We start from the raw sequence: 23,525 nt of genomic DNA on the forward strand, positions 1-23,525 counted from the left end.
CAGTTAGGTTGGAATTGAGTCCAACGTATGACCCAACACCCCCATGTCAACTAGACCAGAGCACTCACTGCCCCGTCCAGGCGTTCCTTAAACACCCTCAGCGATGGTGGTTCCACCCTGTCCCTGAGCAGCCCATCCCACTGCCCAATCACCCTTTATGTGAAGAAATTCTAACGAAAAGAATGAGACGAGAGACTGGGGATTTTTTTGAGAAAAGCATAACCTGCTTTATTTTTTTAAATTTTTTTTTTATTTAAATAAGGAGAATTCTTTCATATGGAAAGAGCTAATACAATCACATATTTGAAAGGAGAAACAATAGGTACTGAAACGAGGAGAAGGGCAATAAAGAGTGTGCCGCAACTGGCCTGGTGATTCCGTGATTCGAATTCCGGTCCGAGTAAAAGTTTCCAAAAAATATAAACAGGTTGCACGTTACACAATTATCCATCGTCTGCCCTTTCAAATATCTGGTCTACATGAAAAGACAAAGAGAGGAAAGGCCAAAAAAAATTTACTATACAGGTCATGAGGTTAAAAGCTTTAAGGAGGACAATATCCCCTTGAGAAACAACAAATGCAATTTATACAGAACCAGAGGGAGGATTCCAGCTAAGGACAACGCCTCGAGACATGCTAAAGGGTGAGCGCCTCACTGCTGCAGCTGTGATTCCTGGGGGGACAGTCAAGGACATCTGGAGCAGCCAGGACAAGCCATTAAACCCAAGGGAGTGTTTGTGGCCACTGGGAAAAACCTGGTGGTCTTTGGATTAAAATAAACAACAAAAACCAGCCGGACTCTGCTGCCCCTCCAGTTACATCACTTCAGCAAAACATACCTGCTGTGCCCATGGGCCACAACTAAGCACCTCCTGTAAATTAATTCTTATTCCCAAATGCAACTTTCTTATGAGAAACTGGGCTGCTGAGTCAAATATAACCCGTGGTACAAAGAATTAATCTGTGCTTAACCAGGGAGGGTTAACAAAAAGCAACAGAGGGAGATCCTGACATGCAGGGGTCTGGCTGCAAAGTGAACGGAGGAGCCAGGTGAGACACAGCAAAACTGCTCAGCTCATTTTTAAATCTATAAATACACAGGAACCACAGGGCAGCTCGAAGCTTTGCAGCATTCCTGCAAGGAAGGTCCTGATGGAGTGAGTGCCTCTGCGTGAGCACAACACGCACAGGGAGGGCAATGGGCAGCAAACACATCCAGAGGTGCTGACACTGCACAGCTGGCACAGCCAGGAGCAAGTGATGGGACATCAACAGCAAGACTGGTGTTACTGGTGACTGTGCTGCTTCCACTCGTCATTTAAAAAGAAACTGGAGTGCCTTTTTTTTTCCCTGCCTCCCCCCACAACTTCAATATTTATTTGTTATTGAATTAGGAGCCAACAGCAGCTGAGGTGGTGGTGAGGTGAGGAAAGCAGCACTGAGTGCAGCTGCTGGCTATGAATCACTGAGGGAAAGAACAGATCACACACGTGGCTTCAGACCTTCTGCTGAACACGCAGCAGCAAAGTCAGCCTCTGAATATTTCTGCTTTGCCCACTGTTGCTGAGAAGGTGGATTCCACCTCTCCCTCCCGCTGCACCCTGCACCTTCCCTAGCACAAGGAGCCTGCAATTTGGTAGCTGATTTCCAGTCAAAAAGCAACTCATAAAGGAATAAATCAGGGCCCAAACCCTTCAAGCAGAAGGACCCTCTGCAACTGCATCAACACATTCTGTGCATCTCCACTCTCCTCCTCCCCAAGCTGGATTTGTATCAGCATACCAGCACCCTTGGCATTTCTGTTCCTCGAGAATCAGAGGCTTTTCCTTTTGACTCCAGAGCACCACAAACTGCACTAACCTTAGACTAGCTTTAAACAAACAAACAAAAATATATATGCCAGAGAAGGATATTGCACCGTAGAAATTTGGGCTCTAAAACTGCTTTCCATCACACAAAACTCCACTAAAGTGAGAGAGAGTCTTGCCAACTGCAGCTGACAGTCACGCAAAGGTGAGGAATGGAATGAAGCTCACATGCATTTCTTGGCCTTTCCTGCACAGAATAATTCAGACATAATATATAAATAGAGCAGTGAAACAATTACTTTTTCACCTAGACCTACAACATCAAATACGTATAAATAAATTCTAGTGTTTTATTCTGTTGGGGGGAAGGAATGGAGGGGTTAAAAGAGAAAGAAGGATGACCTTTTCCAACAGGAAGTATTGTAGTTCTGATGGCATTTACACCAGAGGGACTGCAGTAACTTGGATCTAGCAGTAACCCAGTTTCTCCCAACGTGTCTGACCACTCCAGAGTCACACAGGTGGGAGGAAAGAGGTTAGTGTCTTTGTAAAGCTGAAGTAGTGTGTCTAGGGCAGGGAAGAGATGAGAAGAGGGGGGCTCAGGTAAGTCTCTTTAGCCATTACAGTTAGATTCTGGGCTGATATTAGCTAGGGCCAGCTGGGCAGAAGGATAATAAAAAAAACCACAGACAATTCTGTTGTTCATGATATTTCAAGGGAGAAAATAGAAAGGAGGGTGGGATGACTTACTGGTGGTGCAATCTTTGGAAAACGTTGGGAGCAGGACTAGCAGATGAGGATGCAGGTCTGGGATATGTCTGAAGGTCGGGGGAATATTTGTCGCTAAATCTCAAACCCTGTACTTTAAGGAGGATGCTAGAGAGATGCTGGCACACTCTGCTCTGAAATTAAAAAACCATAAAACCTAAGAAAAAAGAGCTTTTATTTTTTTCTTAAAGTACCATCCTATCCCTTTCCCTTCGGGTTCTCTGCCATGATCAATGGGGACACCTGTGAAGAGGGGACATTACTATGTCTAAGTTAGTTTAGGTTTCTAAGCTCTTTAAAGCTACTGTATAAAAATCATATTTATGCCTAGCTTAAAACTTCAAATGCATCCTTAGAAAGTTACAAAGGATCTTTTCCAGAAAAGGGGGGGGGGGGAAAGAGGAAAGCAAATGAAGAAAAAAGAACAACCTTTCAGATCCCTTCCCAAATACATTCTTTGTTCAAAATATCTTCTTTGGAACCACCACCAAATGACTTTCTGCCACCCAGCAGAGGCCAATGCACAGCCCATGAGCAAGCGATCACCTCCAAAAATGGTTCTGTCCCTCACTTTAGAGTGACCAGCCTACTTTACATTTTGAAAAAGCTAAAACAACACAAACCAAGTTAGCTGAAAGTAGTTTTTACTCAACACTACCGTCAGGTGAAGGACTCCAAGCCCTTTCAGGGACTTGATAAGTCCATCCTAAAAGATCTACGTACACACACGCCACACACACACACACACACACACACACAAACCAAAACCAAACAGCCAGAGAAATAAAACCCAACCTCTCCCACTGGGATCTTCCTTTTGCAGATCATCAAATACTGGAGAGGAGTGGTGAGGTGACAATGCTGTACACACACTATATGCATCAGGAGTAAAGAACCCTTTGCTGTTCACCCGGGGAAGGAGCAGAAGGATGATTTCAAACTGTCTCTGTAACCAAGTACTTCCAACACAAAAAAAGGAGGTTCCAAATGTGCTAAAATGGCTGCCTTGCAGAGGGGCTCTCTTACCAACCCGCTTCTAGGCAAATTTTACAGAAAGCCATGAGTTAGAGGAACGGAAAGCAAGACTCGGGGGAAAGGGAGAAGAGCAAAGCTTAGGAGAACAGCCCCGAGGGATGAACACAATACAGAACAAGTCGCAGGAGACACGAAGAATTCGAGCATCACAACTACAAAAAGTAGTCCATACAGACCCGTTGGCTTTAGCCAACTCTTCTGACCCATGTGCTATGAGAATTTTTTTCCTCAACAAATTTTATATTTTGTAAATCTATGACTTACATTTTGGTGTGTGTGTTTGGCAGTCATTAAAAAAAATCCCAAACCCACAAAAAGGGAAAACCAAACACCTAGATCCAGATGAGCTTGCAGCAGAAATTTGGTGGTTTGGTTTTTTTCCTTAAAATAAAAATGCCACATTTTGTTGTGTACAAGACACCCCAAAACTACATTGAAGTGGTGCAAGTTTCAGGATTGATGCATTGATCTACTATATGCCTTTAGTACACATTTACTCCTAATGCAAGCACTGCTTCTAGCTTAAAACAAAAATACTGAAAAATTAACAAATGCCATAACTGTCCTGTTTTTTTAATCAAATAGTCAAAGGCTAAATCATCTGGGGAAATACACCCAAACAAACTCAAACTCTCAACGTAGCACAGAACCATATACAAAACTAAGCAGAGTTTTGTCAGAACATCATTTTAGCTGAAGGGAATTCTTTTCTGAAAGGAATGAGGAAAGCAGAAAGAAGGGGGGGGAATGAGAGAACATATAAAAGTTCTGCTATAAACAAAGATACAGCTTTTTTGTAAAAACCTCAGCTGCCTTTAAAATGAAAAACCTCAAACTAACCCCTCTCCCCCAGTTGCCACTCTGCTGAGACAGAAGTAGGGAAGGAGAAGGACGGGCTTTGCCAAGTGAGCAATCACAGCTACCTGTGGATGGGGCATGGGGAGGGGGAAATAAAAAAAAAAATGGCTAAAGCCACTTAAAAGTCACATGATTGGTTTGTTTTAAAGCAAGCAGGTCAATGTCATATCCACTGTTTCAAACTGCTTTGTTGGGAGAGGGGCTTGAATGATGTCGCTGTAGTCAGTCAGTGTGGGGTGGGGATAGATCTGGTGAGATTTTCAGGAGATCCAGTGGGGTCCAGTCTAAGCTGCAGGGCCTCTCAGGCAGCAGGACCAGCTGGGCATCAGAGGTGCTCCTAGGCCTTGCTCTCCTCCACTTTGACTGCCTGAGGTTTGATCGCTCCTGTGCGCACTGGCTTCATCTGGCTTGGGGAGGCTGTTTCTTGCAGCTTCACTGCTCCCAGACTGGCTTTGTTATCATCCACCCGCTGCTTTGCCTTTTGACACACAAAACCAAAGCATTAGCTAGGACAGACACATCTAGGCAGACAGACCATCGTTCATGCAAGACATCAAATCTGCTCCTAAAACACCTCACATTTAAGAGTCTTAAAGTATCTCACGTTTGGCAATGCAAATAACCCATAAAAACTCCACAGTAGAGCAGGTAATCCTCTAATCTTTCCTGACTTTCCAATCACACGGCATTACTCCAGGACTCCACTCACCTACCCCCCTCTCCCTGCGGGTAAAATAACAGCTCCCACATCGAGCTTCAGCACACAGGCCTTGCTGCCTCTCCTCTGCAGCCCAGGGCAGTGTAGGAGAGCAGACACTTTCTGGTTGCACAGAGAACTCAAGGACCCTACCTGCTGTACGTAGTGTCCTTGCACAGAGCCCATGCTCACTGCTGGTCCCGATGGCTTCCCGCTTGGGCTGGCAGAGCTAGGCCTGGAAATCGAAGAGTCGACAACATTCATGGAGTAAATTCTACAATGGAATGAGAACCTTATTCATGTGTGAAAGAAAAAAAAGACAGCAGAAAGCAGCAGTAGACAGGGCACGGGTCTGTGCTGTGCAGATCACTGAGCTCCACATTCTAAAAGGCAACACAAGGCTTGGGTAGGAGAAAAAAAATGAAGTAACTGCATGTCCCAAAAGCCTCCATGACCTGAAGGTCTGGTATGTCTAGACATGAGCACTCCTATCTTGAAGACCATGCTAGAAATCAAAAAAATCTGTTCAGTGACCCTCAAATTTTCCACCTTCACAAGAATACACAAAACCACCAATTCCAATATGTCTTTGAGACTCAGTGAACAAGTAACTTTATGCACTTCCCACACTGGCCCAAACCCAAAATGGAAGTCATGATCATGCATTTTGCTACACATATTTAGACTGCAGTAAGCACACTCCACACCTGAAAACCCAAGTGGATCTTGTACAGAGATGATACATAAACCACGTCCCTGCAGAGGGGGATGCTGTTTCTCCCCCATCCTGACTACAGAGCCCAAGTGGTGTAAACATCTCACCTGTAGGTATGTGGTGATGGTACAGACCCTCCAGAGGACATACTCTGTTTACCATCGGAGAAATGAAACCCTTTCATTTCCATCTGGGAGGACTACAGAGGAAAATGAGTGAGAGTATCATCTTTGCATTCATAAGTCACTTGTTACTTCAGATAAACACTTAAGCCAAATCTTTGCCCTTCTCCCCATCGTGCCCATTAAAAGAAATATTTTTCAGGTGAAGAAAAAGTGAGGCTTGTAAGTGATACAATCTGTTTGTATTAAACCACCAAGCCAGCAGCACAAGCAAATACAGAACCTGGAAGTTAATTACTATGCTCTCTCTCCCCTATAATAGACAAACTTATGATACAAATCCATCAAACCAGACATGACATTAATATACCTACTCAAATGGACAAGCTTCACAACAGAGTGAAATATCTGGGCAGTATTCCAACTGTGTCTGGAGCTCACCACCCCTCAAGCACTCTGGGGAAACCTGTGTAAACATGTAATAAAACTGGAGACTCCAAACCGGATCAAGGCAGGATGTGGCTCCCTGGAAACAGAATGGTGACCAGCAGCAAAACCTGAAAACTGCTGGCCTGCACGCTGGAGATGTGGGGTAAAGGGTTCCTTCAGTTTAACACCAATCCTTGGCTTGGATGTTTAAGGATCCCAAACAAGCCGTTCTCCCCCTTAACAAGGAGCAAAACTTCAACACAGAAGGGGTTACTGAATGCCCCGATGAGCACCAGGAGTTAATCCTTACCTCCCTGCTGGCAGCAAGGACAGAAGGCTGGGATCCAGGAGGCAGGATTCTTCGGGGAGCTCCCACAGGCAGGTTTTGCCCCTGAGGAAGCTGGATGGACTGTGGTAGAAGCAGGGGCTGCTGGCCAGAGCCGTAGCGGGGCAGAGGGAGCTGAGAGCCAGGCACAGGCATTGTCAGCTGTGTGACAAGGACACGCAGTTACCTTAATGGCAGCAACAGTCTTGTGTCTGACACACTGCCTCCCAACACCCTGAAAGCACAGCACTGCTAAAAGGAAGCTCCCAAGCAGTGCAGTCTGGCACAGAACAAACACAAATCACTAAAAGGGGGACTTTCACACTGAAATGGATGTTCTGGCAGTGCTGCCAACACCCTTATCAGCTGGGCTTTTAACATGCCTTTAAGTTAACATAACTGCATTTGGACACAGGGCTTTCCTCCTCGCCTAGAGCCCAGTTTCCCAGTCCTCCTTGTGGTCACTGCACAGGTGTATCTTCCCTTGATACGATGGCAATGTCAGGCAGCTCGGGTCACGCATTTTGTTTGCACCTTTGCTGCCCAAACCAGAAAGTCTCCTATACTTTCACACCAAAACACTCTCTAGGGTTCAGTCCCCAAAAAGTGACAGGGAGCTCAGCTCTATGTTCTGCAGTGAGCTTCAAACCAATGATGGCAGCAATTAAGAGTAATTAAAAAAAATAATGTAGCTCAGGACTGTCTCTTGTTCCCTCTGATTTTCTCACAGTTGCTGGATTTGGGAGTTTCTAAGACAACATTCTGGAATAAATAAATATATCAATCAAAGGCTGGCAAAAGAGATCAAGTTACTCGCTTATGATTGATAGGCCATTTCTTCAAATATTTAGTTTGCCAGTATTCTCTGTATTTTCCTCACCTAAGTTACTTTCAGGATTAACTCTTTACGTCAGTCACAACATAAAAATCCCTCTGAAACAAAAAATAAACCTTAAAATGTTGCACAAAACAAACGTTAAGATGAGTTTAATAAAAGAATCAAACCTCTCCAGAATTCGCAGCACATGTCCACAAACACAGTTAAGCTCACAGTAGGATTCAATGTCTTTATGTGAACCATGCTTTAGAAAAACTTTTTCACACATTGAAATTCTTGTTAAGTTTCTGCCAAACAGATCAGCAGAAGTTGTAAATAAGACTTGGATAAGAAATGAACTGAGAAGACGGATGAGCCTTTAAAACAAGTTCCTAGTTACTCTGGAAGCTGAGTTAAACACGGAGATGACTGGGATTTGGCTTTCAGAAGAGGACAACTAGGACAACTAGTGCATCATGGCCTGCTATGCAGGCAGCACTGCAAGGTTTGACTCCCAACTTACAAAATCACATCTCAGCAGGGACAGACAAGGCATTAGCAGGAATCTCATTAAATAAGGTGCTGCATGTCTGAAACAATGATTCACAGAACAGGGTGTCTCAGGGAAATCTGCCTCTTTGCGAAGACTTCAGTTCACAGAGACACATGAATCAGGACAAATACCATTTCAACCCATTCTTAGAGACAAGTGGCTGTGAAAAAGCCTGGACAAGAGAGTGGCTGGCCAGCCCTGCTCCTAACCTGGGTGAGTTGAGAGTCCATCATCTGGGAGGCTCCCATACCAGCCTGGTTTATCTGCCCTTCATAAACCAGTGTCTGGCTTCCGTTCATGGGCTGATAGGGGGACCCAGACTGGGTTTTCACCACCTCCAAGGGCTGCATGCCTGGGAAGGCAGAGTATGGAGGCTTCAGAGCAGTGCCTCCTGTCAGGACCATGGTGCTGGGCTGAGACAGACTGGGGTGCATATACACCTGAGACCTGCAGAAGGGAAACAAGCTCAAGTCATTATGCAGAAAACTTTTGGAGACTATACAAACACACCCTGTCAAAACAAATCTGGCCTGCCATCAGTTCTCAGACTACTAAACTGACAGCTTAGAAATAAGCTGCGATACCACTTTCCATTTTAGTTACAAGAGTTTTTTATTTCTACTTTTAAGCCTTTACAACCATGTCCTTGTGCTGCAGGAATATTCAACAGAACAACATTGTGTAGTATCCAAAATTTCTGTTTCAATATCCTGCACAACAACCTCTGGAGTGGCAGTTAAAGGAGGATTCAGGTTACCAGAAGTCTGCAGCAGTTTTACAAAGAAAAAAAATCAGAAATTAAAGATTCCAAAATTCTTCACAAAAATAAAAAAAAAGGTGGTTTTTTTTTAAACCTCAGTGTTTAGGTTTTTGATGCATTTAAGGACTAACTCTGATACTTCACTCTCATGTTCATGCTCTCCCCTATTAACACTGCCCAGGTGAAAGGAAACATCACTCCAACTAACAGGAAAGAAAAGGTGAGTGTGGAATATCTGATCCATGCACACAGGCATCAGGAACATAAGAGAGCAAACCACAAGGAAATGAAAACTGAAAGCAATTACCTGAAGGGCTGTATGGAGCTGTACATCTCCTGGGACTGGGAAACAGGCAGACCACCCCTCAGCCCAAGTTGAGCTTGGGCCTGTAAGGATGTGTGGAGGGAAATGGGAATCTGTTGAGCAGCAGCAGCCTGCAGAAGAAATTAGTATGACTAAGAGGTACAAGAGGAGCCAGAAACTGTCCCAGGTTGCTAAAATTCCATCAGTTTTCTCCATGAGTCAATCTGCCTGAAAATTACCTACCCTGTGCCTTTACCCAGCCCCTGCATCATTCCACACAACTGCAGCACTCTGCCAGGGAAAACACTGCAGAGGCACCAAGGGGCTGATGCCTGAAGGAGGCATTTGATGGACATACGAGGGAACCAACATGCTCCACACACAGGATGGGCACTGACAATCCCAGCTCTCACCTGCCTGCACTCTCACCTTGAAGGGGGCTCTCCCAACACTATCAACACCCTATTTACTAGTGAAATTACTCATCAGTATTGACAGGCTGTAGAATCTACTGAAAATCACTTCACCTCACACAGATGCCTCAGTTAAACCCAGTCCAAGGGCACTGGTACAAAAGGGGGAAAACTCCTCAACTCCCTCCCTTCAGTTTCCCTAACTCTGACATGCACTGGGAAGCAGCATTCAAGGAACCTAACGGGAGCCACATCCAAGCTCCTCTGGGCTATGATACAGATAAATGACTCCTAATTTCTCAAATGCCACCCTGAAGACTCCCTGAGAAACCACCTGCAAGCTGTGTTGCTCCCTTACCTGTTGGTAGCTTTGCTGCTGAGGTATCGTCTGAGGGACCAGGCGGGGCTGACTTGCAAACACGTGGCCATCCAGATACAGGGGTGGAATATGGTTACCTGAACATCAGAGAAGGCAGGCTGTAAATTCAAGGTACAGGGGAAATACAGGCACACTCTAGAAACGTGGAGGTCAAGACTATTTCCAACCTCTCAGCAAGTCAATACATAGTACCCAGGTTTCCCACCTCCACAAAGGAGTCAGACACTAACAGTTCAGGAATTGGTGAACTACACTCCAAACTGTTCCTAAATGCCAGAAACCTGCTCTGCAATCACCTCATCTTTGCAGCTGATAGGGACAGAAAGAGCAAACATGGTGTTTGAGACCTTCACACAACAGATCTAAAAGCTGTGTTCACCCCAAGGGTGGCACCAGTTAGTAACTGCTGTGCCACTCCTGTGGTTCTCTGCAGATCTGAACCATGGGATTTAGAACCAAGATTAGAGTGGGTGAGGAAGGAAGCCACCTGACTTGGAACAATCTGTTTTCCCACTGGAAGCTAATAACAAAGTCACTATACATTCCACTCTATTCTTGAAGTGAGACATGAGAAAGTCAGTGCACACATGAGAAGCCCTTTGGGATCCAGGAGTCAGAAATTCCAAGTACATTTCCTCTTCCCAGATGCTCTCCCTAATTATACACACTATCTAACATGACTGAGCTTAACCTTTTCCTCTAACTCCAGAACAGCAACACCCTCCCAACTCCTAGAGTTCTGTGAACTCTAAGCAATTTTTATTACATATGAAGAGCAGGAGGTGCTCAGAACCTGTGCCTTCAATGGCAAAAGAAGCAGAGGAATGGCTGATACTGATTTTGGGACTGTTGGAAGTCTCTCAGCCATAGACCTCTTCCCTTCTACTCTACTAAGGGGTAAGGAAGATCTACTGAGACATCAGAGAGACTTGCCACTACACAGGGTAAGTTGTCCTTGTGCTAAGTTTGTACCAATCACACTCAACATTCTTCAAAGTGGGGAGACAGTTCCTCTTTCTGTCTTGGCTGAATTGTTAAGAACCCATTTAACACCAGCCAGTTAGTTACTTTACATGGAAGTTCTTCTGGGTTCTCATTTACTAGAATCAGAGGGTGATTCCCAGATACCACCCCAACAATGCAAACACTGCTGCTGCAGTTTGCAGGTACCTGGAATAGATGCAGAAGGTGCTACGGATGCCACAGGCATGGGAGGCATAGAAACTCCACCAAAAGAACTGTAGCTGACGCCATTGGAAGCTCCAACACTGGAAGGAGGCTGGATGCCTGAGCCTGCACCTCCTGGGGAGTTCTGTTCTGGTAAACTAGGAGAGTTTTCCCAAGCTTTACGAGCAGACTCCATCTACGGAAATGAAGGACAATAACTACAGACAGTTCAAATGGGGAGGACAATACCAAAGCCTAGAGTTGCTCCTCTCACTTATGAGCTCAAATTCATTGTTGTCTAGTCACAGTAGAAAGCTGGCAGGTCTCAGGTCAAGGGACAAGCATCCTTCACAAACACTCAAACCCCTTGGTATTTGCTGAGCTTTTTGGGTTTGGGATGGTAGAGTTTTGTGTTCTGGTTTATTTGTTTTTTTGTTGTTGCTGTTGTTTGTACATTTGGGTGGGGTTTGTTTGTCTTTTTTTTCCCCCTCTTTAAACCATCAGTCACCCAGGATCACTGACCAGCCATCCTACCCAGCTACTGGAATAGTAGGAAAGCTCTGTTACACTTGTTCTACAATTAGCAAGGAATTCAGCATCCAGGACTTGAAAGAGAGGGCCTTGCACTCACATCAAATAGCAGATATGCACAACTTTTACAGGAGCTAATTAAATGTTTATCAATACTTAACAGAACACCTGGGAAAGACCTCTCCACCCTCACTGCTCTGCCCACGGAGATCCACACCTAGGCCAAGCATACATGCCAGCTTGCTTACCTTAAGAGTAAGGTCTGCAGTGGGGAAGGACATGGGGTTCAGGCCGATGCAGCGCTGGAGGTGATGATCCCTTCGCAGGATGGGAATGGACTGCGTTAACCCTGCCTGGGGGGAGAGTTGTGCAGGGTGAATATTTGTAAACTCTTAACGATGTCATGAGCCACCAAGGCTGGCAGAGCCTCAGCTGGCAGCTCCTGTAACTACACCTCAAAGGATTCAATCCCCAGTGCTACTGCAGGAGTCAAGTATCACATTCAACCGTGATCCATTTTGCTCTCAGAATAAATGAAGGTTCGGTTCTGTGCAAGGACACCCCTCTATGCTGAATCATACCAGCTTCCTCTTAAACATCAGTTTGATCCAGTAACTTTCATTTGCAGAAATACATCTGCTCCCTTTGAAAGCAACTGAGGCTTACATAAAGAGTATCTCCAATGAATCAATGCCAAAAAGAAGAAATACTTACATTACTGGCCAAGGCATCCTGCAATTTGGTGACAGGGTTAGCTGCAGTGCCAGAGGCAGAACCAGGTGGCAAGCTGAAGTCAGAGTCCTGAAAAAGCAAAACACACAAAATTCAAATCCAGGTCCATGGGCCCACCCATCCACTTCTCATGGTTAATGATTTTATCTTGAATCATGACACTACAAACTAAAGATTGTCTTCCAGTAAAGCCTTGCTGGAAGAGAACAGAAGACACTTCTCAGCACTGAGCAGCAGGCAGCCTCCAGAGGCACATGGAGGCTCAGATGGCCATAATTTTTCCCCTCCCCTCACCCCAGCTGGTCCTTGGGACAGTATTTCCAAGTGGATACTACATAATTCCCAAGACACCTTGAGTACCTGGTTTGTATCAGCAATGAAGTTCTAAGGCAAATCTACAGCTGGATGCTTCCTCTAAATAATTCTTCTGCCTCAAACCATCTTTCATGTCTCAACAAGCTCAAATCACCAAGAAGATAAAATTAAATTCAATCCTCACTTTAGGATTCACTCCAAATTCAATGGGTGGCACAGGAAGTACAGAATCCACGTGAATTTCCACCCCATTAACAGGGGGAATATTCCCTTCCAGCCGTTCCGTTCCCTCCGAACCCTTTCTGTTTTTCAGGGAGCGTTCGTTGCCGATGGGTCCAGGCTTGTGTTCCTTGTTCTGTCCTGAGCCTTGATCTGAATCCTTAACAGGAAAGCAGAGAGGCTGAGACACAAAGACTGAATAACCCGATCTCAAGCCTTAAAAAATGCTATCAAGAACAACATAACCACTTCACAAGGTCTCTCGCTCTGCGCTCTGGCTTGGCTGCAAATCCAGATTACCTTTTTATCAGATTGCTTCTGCACTTGCTCCTTCTGGCAGTCAGGCTTTGGGTCCACCAGGCCAGCCCCATTCATCTCCTCTGGTTTGAGGGTGCCATATGGAGAGCTGCGCTGAGAGGAGGTCGCGGAGGATTCCCGAGACTCCGCGCTCAAGTCAATGCCACTATCCCCCTGGCTGCCTTTAAATCCCTGCTATGCAAAGCACGAGATGTGTTAAAGCCCCGGACTCCAACCCAGCTCCACAAAGGAGAAAAAATATCCCAGAAAACAGCAAGACCATGTCCCCCTTCATCCAGTGATGAGCATAACCCTGGAATAGCTCTACCACACAGTTACTCCAGATTTATACCCACAGACAACACCAAGCAGCGCTTGGCCCTCAGGGTCAAGATTTGAGCAGCATCAAGCTCAAGTTATAACTGCAAAGAGACAGTTTAAAATGGCACAAGCAGAGCTGAGAGTCACTAAGCACAGATGGAGCAATGAAACGCATAAAAGCCACCTGCATTAATACTTTATCCACACAATACCTGAAGGGCACATTAGATGCCACTTACCTCAGTGGTGCCAGACTCAGTGCCATTAAAGGTATTTACAGGCTTGCTCCAGGAATCACTGCCAGGAGACTGAACGGAAAGAGCTGGAAAAGAATGGAGGGCAGGGCTCAGCTGCTCAGAACAACTGTGAGCACACCATGTACACTGTGCATGTTACACCATTAACCTTCCATTTCTAGACATGAGAAAGAGCATTTTAACCACTTCAGAAAGATGGTGTTGCCCAGACATCTGAGACATGATGCATCAGAGAATACAGGGTATGGGGAGTGAGGGTAGAGAACAGGGAGATTTCTTAGGGAACATGATGACAACAGGAGAAAGACAGGACAGACAGAAACAAGGGAGGCACCAGCTATTCAGGGCTAGAGATGAGAAAATGCAGGAAGGCAAAATAAGAAAACAGCTAAAGGAGATCCAGCCCAACTGGCTAGAAAATGCTACATAGTAGAATCTTGATGTGACACAAAAAAGAAATAGATTAGGAGACTAACATGGTCAACAAAGAAGGAGGATGGCTGAACAGTACAGCTTAGAACAGATGCTACTGCAGATGTCTGCTACCTCCCCTCCCACTTCCAGCATCAGACAGGAGAGGGTTGTCTCCTCTCAAGCATGGACCCCATCCTTTCTGTACACCCCAGAGGACTCCCCAGCTCTGTGAAACCCTTTGAAACAAACAGACCCAAACTTACCTGGGCTGTTGCTCTCCCAGATCTCTGTGCCCAGGCTGTTTCCAGACACTGTTACATCACTTTGCTCCAAGCACAGGCTGTTCTGCTTCTTAGCAAACCGAGGAGGAATGCGAGACTGAAGAACACGGGCCTTAGCTGGTGCCTGTGACAGGAAAGGCCCAGGTGTCAGACTGGGAGGTTCCCCCAGTCTAACAAGGTCCTGAAGAAAGCTGCCTTCAGCAGCATGCATTTTTTTTTACAGCAATAACGCAGCGAGAGTGTAGAAGTCCCTCACTGCTCATGCTGCCCAAAATCCCACCAACTACAGCAAGCAGCTGGCTTACTGAGCCAAGATGCTTTGAATGAAGACCACTCTAGAAAACCCTCCTTAACTCCCAATTAACAATTCTGCTAGAGGCCAAGAAGTGTCAGAAATCAAACCCTCTTTTTCAGACCAACAGCCCAACCAACCCAAGCCTAAACATGCTTCTGGGGCCTAAGACAGGATCTGTACTACTTTAGCCAACTGTGTTTTTCTGTTCATCCAAACACTTTTTGAGGTCCTGTTTCTCTGACTGCTATCCAAACAGTGTAACAGGTCCAACTTTTCCTGCTTCCCATTCCTCACCTGAGCGGCCTGTTCCTTCTTCCTGCGCTCCTCTTCCAGCAAACGACGCTGCTTTTTAGTAAGAACCTCAATAAAGCCTTCACCTGCCATAGAACCTACTTCATTCTCTTCTGCTGTGCTTGACACCCGATTATCGATGATGGTACCTGAACAAAGCACACAGGGGAAAAAATAGTGCACTTGTGTCGTGCATGTAAAGCTTTATAATTGCAATAATTTAAAGAGCTCGCTCCAAAGAGGATTCATGCTACAAGCAAACAAGTTCAGCAAACACTGCAGCTTCAAAAACTAGCCACGATAGTGGTATTTCTCTTTTCAGAGATATTCATTTCTTGCCTCCCTGCCATGAGCTCAGACTCAAATTCCCCCACTCTGGATGCTCTCTCAACTTCCTTCACACTACATAAACTTCAAGCACAAAATACACTAACATCTTAGAGAGAAATATTCTCCCTAAAACCAAACTTTCTGTAGAAGAAACATTAGAGACACACTGTCAGATCTGGTTAAAGTTTGGTTTAAAATTTAGCACCATCTTTACCTTCCATGTTTTCCCTATTTAGATACACTAGAATTTACTTGTGCAAATCAATGGAAAAAAATCTAATATTCAAAATTACACTGGATTGAAGCAGTCAGCCTTGAGGTCAGCCACAATGCATTACCCCTTTAAAAAAACATACTAATGAAGACACTCACTTCCATAACTCAGTTCAAACTGTGACAAGGCCTCTCCCTTCTCAGTTGCTCTTTGTGCAGTGGATTTGGGCTCCTTCTCTGGCTTTTTACCTGGCCCCTCAGCACTCTCTGAGTTAGCATGGGAGCCCCTATCCAAGCTGTAAATGGAGTGGCTGCTCCCACCACTGGTGTTACCAAGGCCTCCTCCTTCTTCTGGAGACCTACACGGAAAGAAGGGAAAGGATTTAGTTTTGTCATTAGAACACAAGTAAAAGTGGCAAGAAGAAAACATACGGGGTGTGTATACCCACTCCTTCAATATCTGCATATCAGGTGACAGATCAGAAAGCAACTTTACCTTTTGCTCTTTATCAGGGTCCCGTTCTGCTGGCTCTCGTATCTGGAAGCTGCTCCTACACCAGTCCTGACAGACTGCTCTGCAAACCCTGCTGGCTCAGCCTTGCGGCTCTGCCTGTCCACCAGTGGCCTCTGGCTTGAGAAGCTTCTCTTTGCTAGTTCCCTCTTCTCTCCCAAGCTCCCGGTGCTGAGGCCACCTTCCAGCTGGCCTTCGCTCTCTGGGACTCCATCCCGCCTCTCCCGCCGCTCGCTGAAGTCACTGCTTTCAGATGCCGTCTCCCACTCCTCGTTGGCATGGTCTGAAGAGTTCTGGTAGGACAGCTCAGGAGACCGCCTGCCCGAGATGCTGCTCTTCTCTGCGCTCAGCTTGGGTCTGCTGGGCCACTGGCTGGGCAGCAGGTTGGGGCCCCCCTCCTCGGGGTTCCACTGCCCCACTGATTCCCTCTCCTGCCTGAGGCGCCTGAAGCGTGGGGGCTTGTCTTGGCGGGGGGGGCGGCGCCTCCTGAACGGCCTGTTCTCTATGTTCTCCTGATCTGCTGAGTAATCCTCCTGGAAAAAGTGCCTTTTGTCATCCAGATGACTCTCATCAAAAACCCGGCTGGAGAAGGAATCCGTGTGTTTGTAAGAATCCTGGATGTAGTCCCTGTCAGACTGCTGCCTGCTCCCAAAAGTGTCCGATGGAGAGGTGTGGCTGTACTCCTGCCACCCTGCTCCCCCACTCCTGCCTTGCCACTGGGTGGGCTCCTTACCCATGAAACCCCTTCGCCCATAGCCAGAGTTGCTCAGTCTTGGTGGCAGCGACCTCCCGAACGCTCTCGGAGCCCTCATCTTTGGATCCAGGCTACTGTGATCATCCGAGTAGATTTTGTTGGACCTCCAAGACTCTTTGAAGTCTCCCTTTTTCAGATCACTGTCCTCCCTGTCCAGCACAGAGCCTTCATTGCTGTTTTCTGAGCCCCTCTGCCGGCGACGCTTGGGGAGCTCCTCGTACTCTGACCCTTCACTGTGCGTCTCGCTCGCGATCCGGCGCCTTGGCTTCCCTCTGGGGAAGTCCTCTGGCTGGTTGAACTCCCGGAGCCCTCGCCCTCGGCTGCTCCGCTGGTTGTTGTAGACTCCTCGGCTGCTCACAACAGTGCCTCGGCCTCTGAAAGTGAACTCTCTGAAGCCTCTCCCTCGCCCACGCCCTTGGCCTCTCCCACCAAAGGCTTGTTCCTCATCAATGAAGATCCAGTTGTTTCTTTTTGTGGGCGGGAGATCACCAGTCTCTCTGGATAGTTTGTTCTCCCAGGTTCTTTCTGGCTTCTCTTCCTCCTCCTCCTCCTCTTCTTCTTCTTGAGATTTCTCAGCCTCTCGTGCCAGGCTGGTTTGGGAAGAACCTTTATCATCCAGCAGATAACGTGTGGAGTTCAGCAAAGCTGCAGAGTCATCTGACTCATTCTCTACTTTCTGAACAGCAGCCTTCTCCTTCAGTGGGCGTGAAGTGTCCTCTCCCTCCAGTTTAACCTTCTCCATCTCCTTCTCCTTCTCTTCAACCTTGAGGGCCTTCAGGACTGGTTTTTTAATGGGGCCGGATCGCCGTGTCCTCCCCATTTGCTCCTGGTGCTGACCACTGGTGTTGCGGTTCTCGGGAGCCCACTCTGATGTCTCCTCAGTGGCCTGTTTGGTATTGGCTCCTTCTTTCTTCCAGGGGTCAGCACTGAACGTCTGCTCATCCCTGGGCACTTCCTCAGCAACTTCCGCTGCAGTCTCCGCAGGTTTCTGGTGGTGGCTGATATCCCAGCCATTATATTCAGGCTTCTTCTCCGCCTGGATGAAGTCAGGCTCGAGGGGTGAACACCTCAAGTTTCCATGGCGGCCACCAGCAGGACAGGTTTCCTGCACAGTCTCCTGATGCTGAAACAGAAGATCCTGGCCTATCCTCTGAGAAGACAGGCAGCTGTCAAAGTCTGCTTGGGCCTTCTTGTCAAAAGCATTCAAATACTCCTCCCCTCTCTCCTCAAAGAGATCTCGCTGGGTGCTCAGACTCTCTGGCCTTCCAGCAGCACAGTAACTGTCATTCCTGAGAAGGAAAACAACAAACAAATGGAAGTCAGGTAATGCAGAGCACAGCACATCTCCAAGGGCCCAGGCTGGGCACAAGAGATGGAAATAAATAAATAAAGTGAGGTTTATTTTAAATGAGCCTATAAATCCCAGAATGCTGGGCAGATCTGCTGGGGCCCCAGGCTGTACTGCCTGGTTTGTCAAATCAATGCATGATAAGGAAAGCAATTCTCTATCTTTTAAAGATGGGCAGCAAACTTACGAAATGAAGGAAGATTCAGCCTCCAACATATGTGGAGATCTGAGAACATGGAATTTGTTTTAGAAAGCAAAAAGAACTAGGAGACCAACTAAAAGGTATCAGAATTTTTTAGTTGTTTTCTGTACCCTCCCATGTAGGTGACAAGTGCCTCTCCCTTACTGAACAGGCTCCAAGCTGGTCAGCCTTGACTGCATCAGATAGAATAGCTCAGTCTTTACCACACTCAACAGTGTAAGAGTGCTACCAGATCAGTACCTGGGCCTGTTCAGAGATATCTTTTGGGTCAGCTCTACACCTGCTTTTTAGCAGATGACTTATGGCAGCACCTCCCACCACAGCATGCATGAGGACAGGAGATGAGGACACTCACCTGGCATGCAGTCCCTCCATGCTCATGTTGTCAGCCTGTTTTTGATGTGACAGGGAGTATCCTTTGCTCTGCAGAGATGTGTAGCTGTCCTGGCCCCACACTGGCACAGGATCCAAGGGAGCAGTTTTCCTCTCTGCCTGCCCTGCTTGACAGTTCTGATCTTCAGACCGACAGCTGCTCCCACCAATGGAGTCCTGCTGAATCATGGGCTTCATAATTCCTGCTCACGACAGAGTTCATGCCATTAGCACTAGGATCTCACAGACAAGAAGAATTAAACAACCCACTAGCTTTCCCCTTCCTTCTAGGGCAGCAGCTGACTGCAGCCATGGAAACCTCTCTGGCAGAGGGGAAATGCCTGGGAAATGCACAGCTGGGAAATGCACCTGGAGTAATACAAAAGGTGACACAGCTCTCAGAACCCAGCCTGCACAGACATTACACAGCATCACTGGCTTGGAATCAAACAGGTGTGTGAAAACAAACCACAATCTCAAGGAAGTGATTTATACACCCTAATGTTTACATTCACACCTCTAGAGATCAGTAACAAGATAGGAAGGTGCTAAGAGCACACAGTTCAGGAACGACTGGGTTTCTCCTTCACATTTCCTGAAGGAGGTCTATTAAGATTTCACATGATCACAGTAACTCCAAAACTGATCCTTCTCCTTCAAGTGGCAAGATCAGTGGACTCACTACCCCTTCCTTCAAGGGGCAAGACCAGTCACACCTGCTAAGGTCACAAAGCAGATAGGGAAGGTCTCCCACTGCAGCACAGGGGATGGACAGGCACGTGAACTCCCTCTCAACCTCTGTTTCTTCACCACCTCCCACTGCAAGCGACTTTCTCATCCCTAGAGAAGGGATGCCAGCCAGGTGCAAAGTCTGGGCAGAGGCAAGACGGGTGACACACAGCAATTTCTAGATATGGACCAACTCAACAGCCAAGATAAACACTGGAAACACCTTACCTGAAGGGTGAAGGGCTGAGGGATAGAAATCCACGGGGGTGCGACTCTGGGCCATGCGAGGGTCCATGTAGGAGGGCATCATCATCCAGCGAGGATCAAAGCCAAGCATCTGGGGGTGCGGCGGGTAGAACGTCCGCTGAGGGTGGGAATGGGATGGGGGAGGATACACTTGCTGCTGCCAGTGCTGCATCTTGTACAGCTGCTCCTGCAGGGAAAAGGATGGGCCGTTGGGCACGAACGGCTGTGGTGCCAGGAATCACACTTACATACTTGTCAGCCAAGGGAAAACACATGCCATCTATTAGAGGCTCAATCCCAGATCAGATGGGAGGGTGGAGCAGAGAAGGCCAATTCACTACCAACTGGGAACGTGGCAGTTGTTATTCTGTAAATACCAGAGCAGCCAGAATGTCACACCACTATGGGCCAGGCTACGTGGCCAAACACAAGGGATCAGCTCTAAGACCAGAGTTTGCAAGTTCTCAATGCTTCTATGAATACAGGACAGGTTCCTGTCAAACACCACTTCCTAACTGGAACCAAATACCTTAGAAGATGTTGCACTTTTCAGTAAATGCAGCTCTAATTTATTTAGTGTGCATATATATTAGTTCCACTCCTGTTAGCTGAACATATTAGATAAAAACAACCTAAACTCAATTAAGAGAGCTATTAATATTTTACAGCATTTCCTGTGCATCCTCCAGAGATGGGCTGACACTTGCAGGTTGTTTCCCATCTCCCACATAGCCAGTCCACCTTCCTTTAGCTGAGGACTGTCATGATGTTAATTCGATCTGACATTTAACTCTTGCTAAAGGTCCAAAAAGAACCTATATTTGAAGGGAGTTTTGTGTACTGAAGAAGGCTTTCAAACAGTAAACAGCTCCAATTAACATGAAATGCATCTACTTACCTGTCAAGCTTTCTACCATCTTTTCTTGGTAAGCACAAAACAGTGTCAGATATTGTAACTGTTTATTAAAAAAGCCAATTCCCCGCTGCAGAGCAAGAGAGGCACCCTTAAATCTGAACCTGACACATCATTACAGCAAGAAAGACACTGATAAATGCAAAGATTATATCTGCATTATCTAGCCCTCTAGTACCTTGGAGAAAATACTTCCTTCATGATACCAACACTATCTTTTATTTTGCTCTTTTCATGGAGCCACTGCTACCAAAGCAGCAATACAAGCCAGCCAAAACACGCACTGTCTCATACACACTAACATCACAGAGGATAAGAGAAAATAAAATAAAACTCCAGGTTCTTCCAGTAGCAATGACCTGTGGTATTATTAGCACGACAGCAAAGACATCCAACTCTTTTTAGTTTCAGAGCATCTCTTTTCAAGAGTAACATTAAGCAGCGTTTGCTGCCGTACATCTGAATCGTGAAAATGTCAACTGCTGAGCAACGAGCACAGGGGAACATTCCATAAAAGAGCAATTACTGAGCTTCCAAGCAAAAGCCAGTTGTGAGTTCTCCACTAAGGTTTGCAGCAGTGTTGATTGTATCACGTTTCAAGTGGTTATTCTATGAAGAACGGCAATTAACTTTGCATTAGCTCAAGCCTGAGCATTCTGTCCTTTGGTTTGGCTCTGCTGCCCTACAGAGACTCACTGCATCTGGAAGCAGAGCTGAACAGCACTTAGGGCACATACAGCACTGAAAGGTCAGGCAAAGATGCAAGATGCACAGAGCAGTTCGGGCTGGTGTCTCAGAGCCCCAGAAGAGTCTTCAGTGCAACAAAAATGAAACAGTGAAGACCAGACATACTTATGGAGCAAAGAAAATAATGATTTGAAAGACCCTTACAGGAAAAAATGTTGGGTAGGTGGAAGATGAGAGCAAAGTAAAGGACCAGCCCTCTGCAAAGGCAGGAGGTGGAATGAGAAGCTGCTCTACAACTCCCTCCCAGTCCAGAAGCAGTCCAACAACTTGCCACCCTTTGCACAATTTGCCCCTGGCAAGCAAATGGCTGCCTGCATCTAACAGGATAAGGGTACACATCTCTTCCCAGCCATGGAAAGCCCTATCCACAACAGTTCCACATCACAGGGTGCATGAAAAATTCATGTAAGCCATATAGAGCTCTTTTAATCTGTCAGACAGGATACAACCATGATCAGAAATACTGAAAAAGGCCAGGGTAAAATCCCATTTATCACCCCCACTCAAAGACTGACAGTGTTGAGAACTGAACAAAGGTAATGGTTTGGTAGGGGTCCACAGGAAGAGGGGTGAGAGTGTCACACCTATTACCTGCTGCTGTTGCTGCTGCTGCCTCTGGAATCGTGGGGGAAGAGACTTCTGGTATTTGTTGAATTCTTGTGCTGGGGAGGGAGCTTCTCTGAGCTCCTCCTCACTGCTGCTTTGGGCTGCTGCTGCTGGGGCAGGAGTCTCCTCTTCCAGGTAGCCAACAGACACATCCTGTGTGTGAAACTCAGGGGTTGCTGCAGAGAAGAAAATAAACCTTAAAGAGGCCTGCTCATGACAGGATCTGTGAGTGCACACCACAGCACAACATACACAGGTGTGGGCATGTCCTGACTGCAATACATGGCTGAGTTTTATTCCAATCACATATTTGCCTTGACAGCTCTAGAGGGCTTTGTCCATCTTGTTTTAGCGATAAATTCCCAGATCCTCCTCTGCTATCAGCCTTCTACTTAAGCACTGGGGAAAAAGTCCATTTCCCCTGTTAGTCCTTAAACCCGCCAGCACTTACTGCTGACTGATTTTCTGATCTGTGCCCATGAGCACTTAATATTATCATCCAATCCTGAGAAGCTCAAGAGGCCCTTTCCAACAAGGCCTCTGCTAGCACAGCTGACTGAGCACAGATAAAGGCAACTAAAGAAGTTTGCATTTGTTTTAATAGCTTTCTCTATTTAATGAACTTTCGTCACCAATGCAAAACACTCTGCAGAACACCTGAAGCAGCTGACCTCTCGAGGGCAGCTGAAGGGCCCTCTGAATGCTCCCTCCCAGGAACTCCCCCACTCCAGGTAAGAGGATCAGCACAGCAGCAAAAAAGCAGTTTTCACAAGGTGAGTCAAGCACTGTTTCTGTACCTTTACGGAAAGCATGGCCATTCTCTTGCACAGTGCTCTTCTCTGTGTTTGGGGGTCGCACGTCTTCGTTCTCTGTGTGTTTCTGGGTCTCCCCATTCTTCTGAGCCAGTTTGCATTTCTGATCAAGTTGCTTCAGCTTTGCAGCACAGGCTGCCAGGCGCTCCTCCCTGGCTCGCCGCTCCTCCTCCTCCCGCCGCCTCCTGGCTCTCTCCACAGCCTCAGAGATCTCAGAGTGCACAAACTTCTGTCTCAGGGGCACCTTTTCTTCTTTATCCTCGATGGACTGTTGTCTGAGAACACTTCCCAGAGCGGGCTTCTGCAAAAGAAAAAACATTCCTCAATAAGCAAGATCCAACCTATCTTGACCTTTGCATCCCATGCCAAGGAAATCCCCTCCTGCCTCCCCCCCCTCTATCCTCAGGCACAAATCTCTATTTTACTGGGGGGAGTTATTGCTGTCTAGTTCAATAGCTTCATTTTCTCACTGACAACACCACTGCTCTGGACCAGCTTCAACTTCTTTTCCCTAGTGGAAGTGCTATGCAGATGGATTTCTCTCCAGCTGGATACAAACCAAGAACTGAGAAATTAATCAGCATTCCATTTCCAATAAAATGTCAAACTGGCCTCTTAAGGACAGCGATGTGTCACATC

At 46.6% G+C, this 23,525-nt stretch overlaps 1 protein-coding gene across 5 annotated transcripts in view; it reads right to left on the minus strand.

The window, feature by feature from the left end:
• Positions 1-210: 210 nt before the first annotated feature.
• Positions 211-23,525, minus strand: part of PRRC2B (proline rich coiled-coil 2B) — a 31,743-nt gene continuing 8,428 nt past the window's right edge. For 2 of the 5 annotated variants that reach the window (XM_018074225.2, XM_018074223.2), the window contains exons 11-31: positions 22,872-23,187; positions 22,060-22,250; positions 19,791-19,995; positions 18,817-19,036; positions 16,143-18,200; positions 15,806-16,005; positions 15,107-15,252; positions 14,500-14,641; positions 13,805-13,887; positions 13,248-13,439; positions 12,913-13,107; positions 12,396-12,482; positions 11,930-12,034; positions 11,154-11,346; positions 9,963-10,060; positions 9,195-9,322; positions 8,337-8,574; positions 6,743-6,919; positions 5,989-6,080; positions 5,320-5,440; positions 211-4,947 (exon numbers count right to left, since the gene is read on the minus strand). In XM_018074225.2, coding sequence (XP_017929714.2) covers positions 4,807-4,947; positions 5,320-5,440; positions 5,989-6,080; positions 6,743-6,919; positions 8,337-8,574; positions 9,195-9,322; positions 9,963-10,060; positions 11,154-11,346; positions 11,930-12,034; positions 12,396-12,482; positions 12,913-13,107; positions 13,248-13,439; positions 13,805-13,887; positions 14,500-14,641; positions 15,107-15,252; positions 15,806-16,005; positions 16,143-18,200; positions 18,817-19,036; positions 19,791-19,995; positions 22,060-22,250; positions 22,872-23,187 — 5,328 coding nt within the window. In that variant the 3' untranslated portion in view covers positions 211-4,806. The remainder of the gene's footprint in view (positions 4,948-5,319; positions 5,441-5,988; positions 6,081-6,742; positions 6,920-8,336; positions 8,575-9,194; positions 9,323-9,962; positions 10,061-11,153; positions 11,347-11,929; positions 12,035-12,395; positions 12,483-12,912; positions 13,108-13,247; positions 13,440-13,804; positions 13,888-14,499; positions 14,642-15,106; positions 15,253-15,805; positions 16,006-16,142; positions 18,201-18,816; positions 19,037-19,790; positions 19,996-22,059; positions 22,251-22,871; positions 23,188-23,525) is intronic. The other 3 variants (XM_018074227.2, XM_018074224.2, XM_018074226.2) reach the window with 3 other exon arrangements.

The sequence above is a fragment of the Manacus vitellinus genome, unplaced genomic scaffold (assembly GCF_001715985.3).
Source record: "Manacus vitellinus isolate BGI_N305 unplaced genomic scaffold, ASM171598v3 scaffold_27_pilon, whole genome shotgun sequence".
NCBI lineage: Eukaryota > Metazoa > Chordata > Aves > Passeriformes > Pipridae > Manacus > Manacus vitellinus.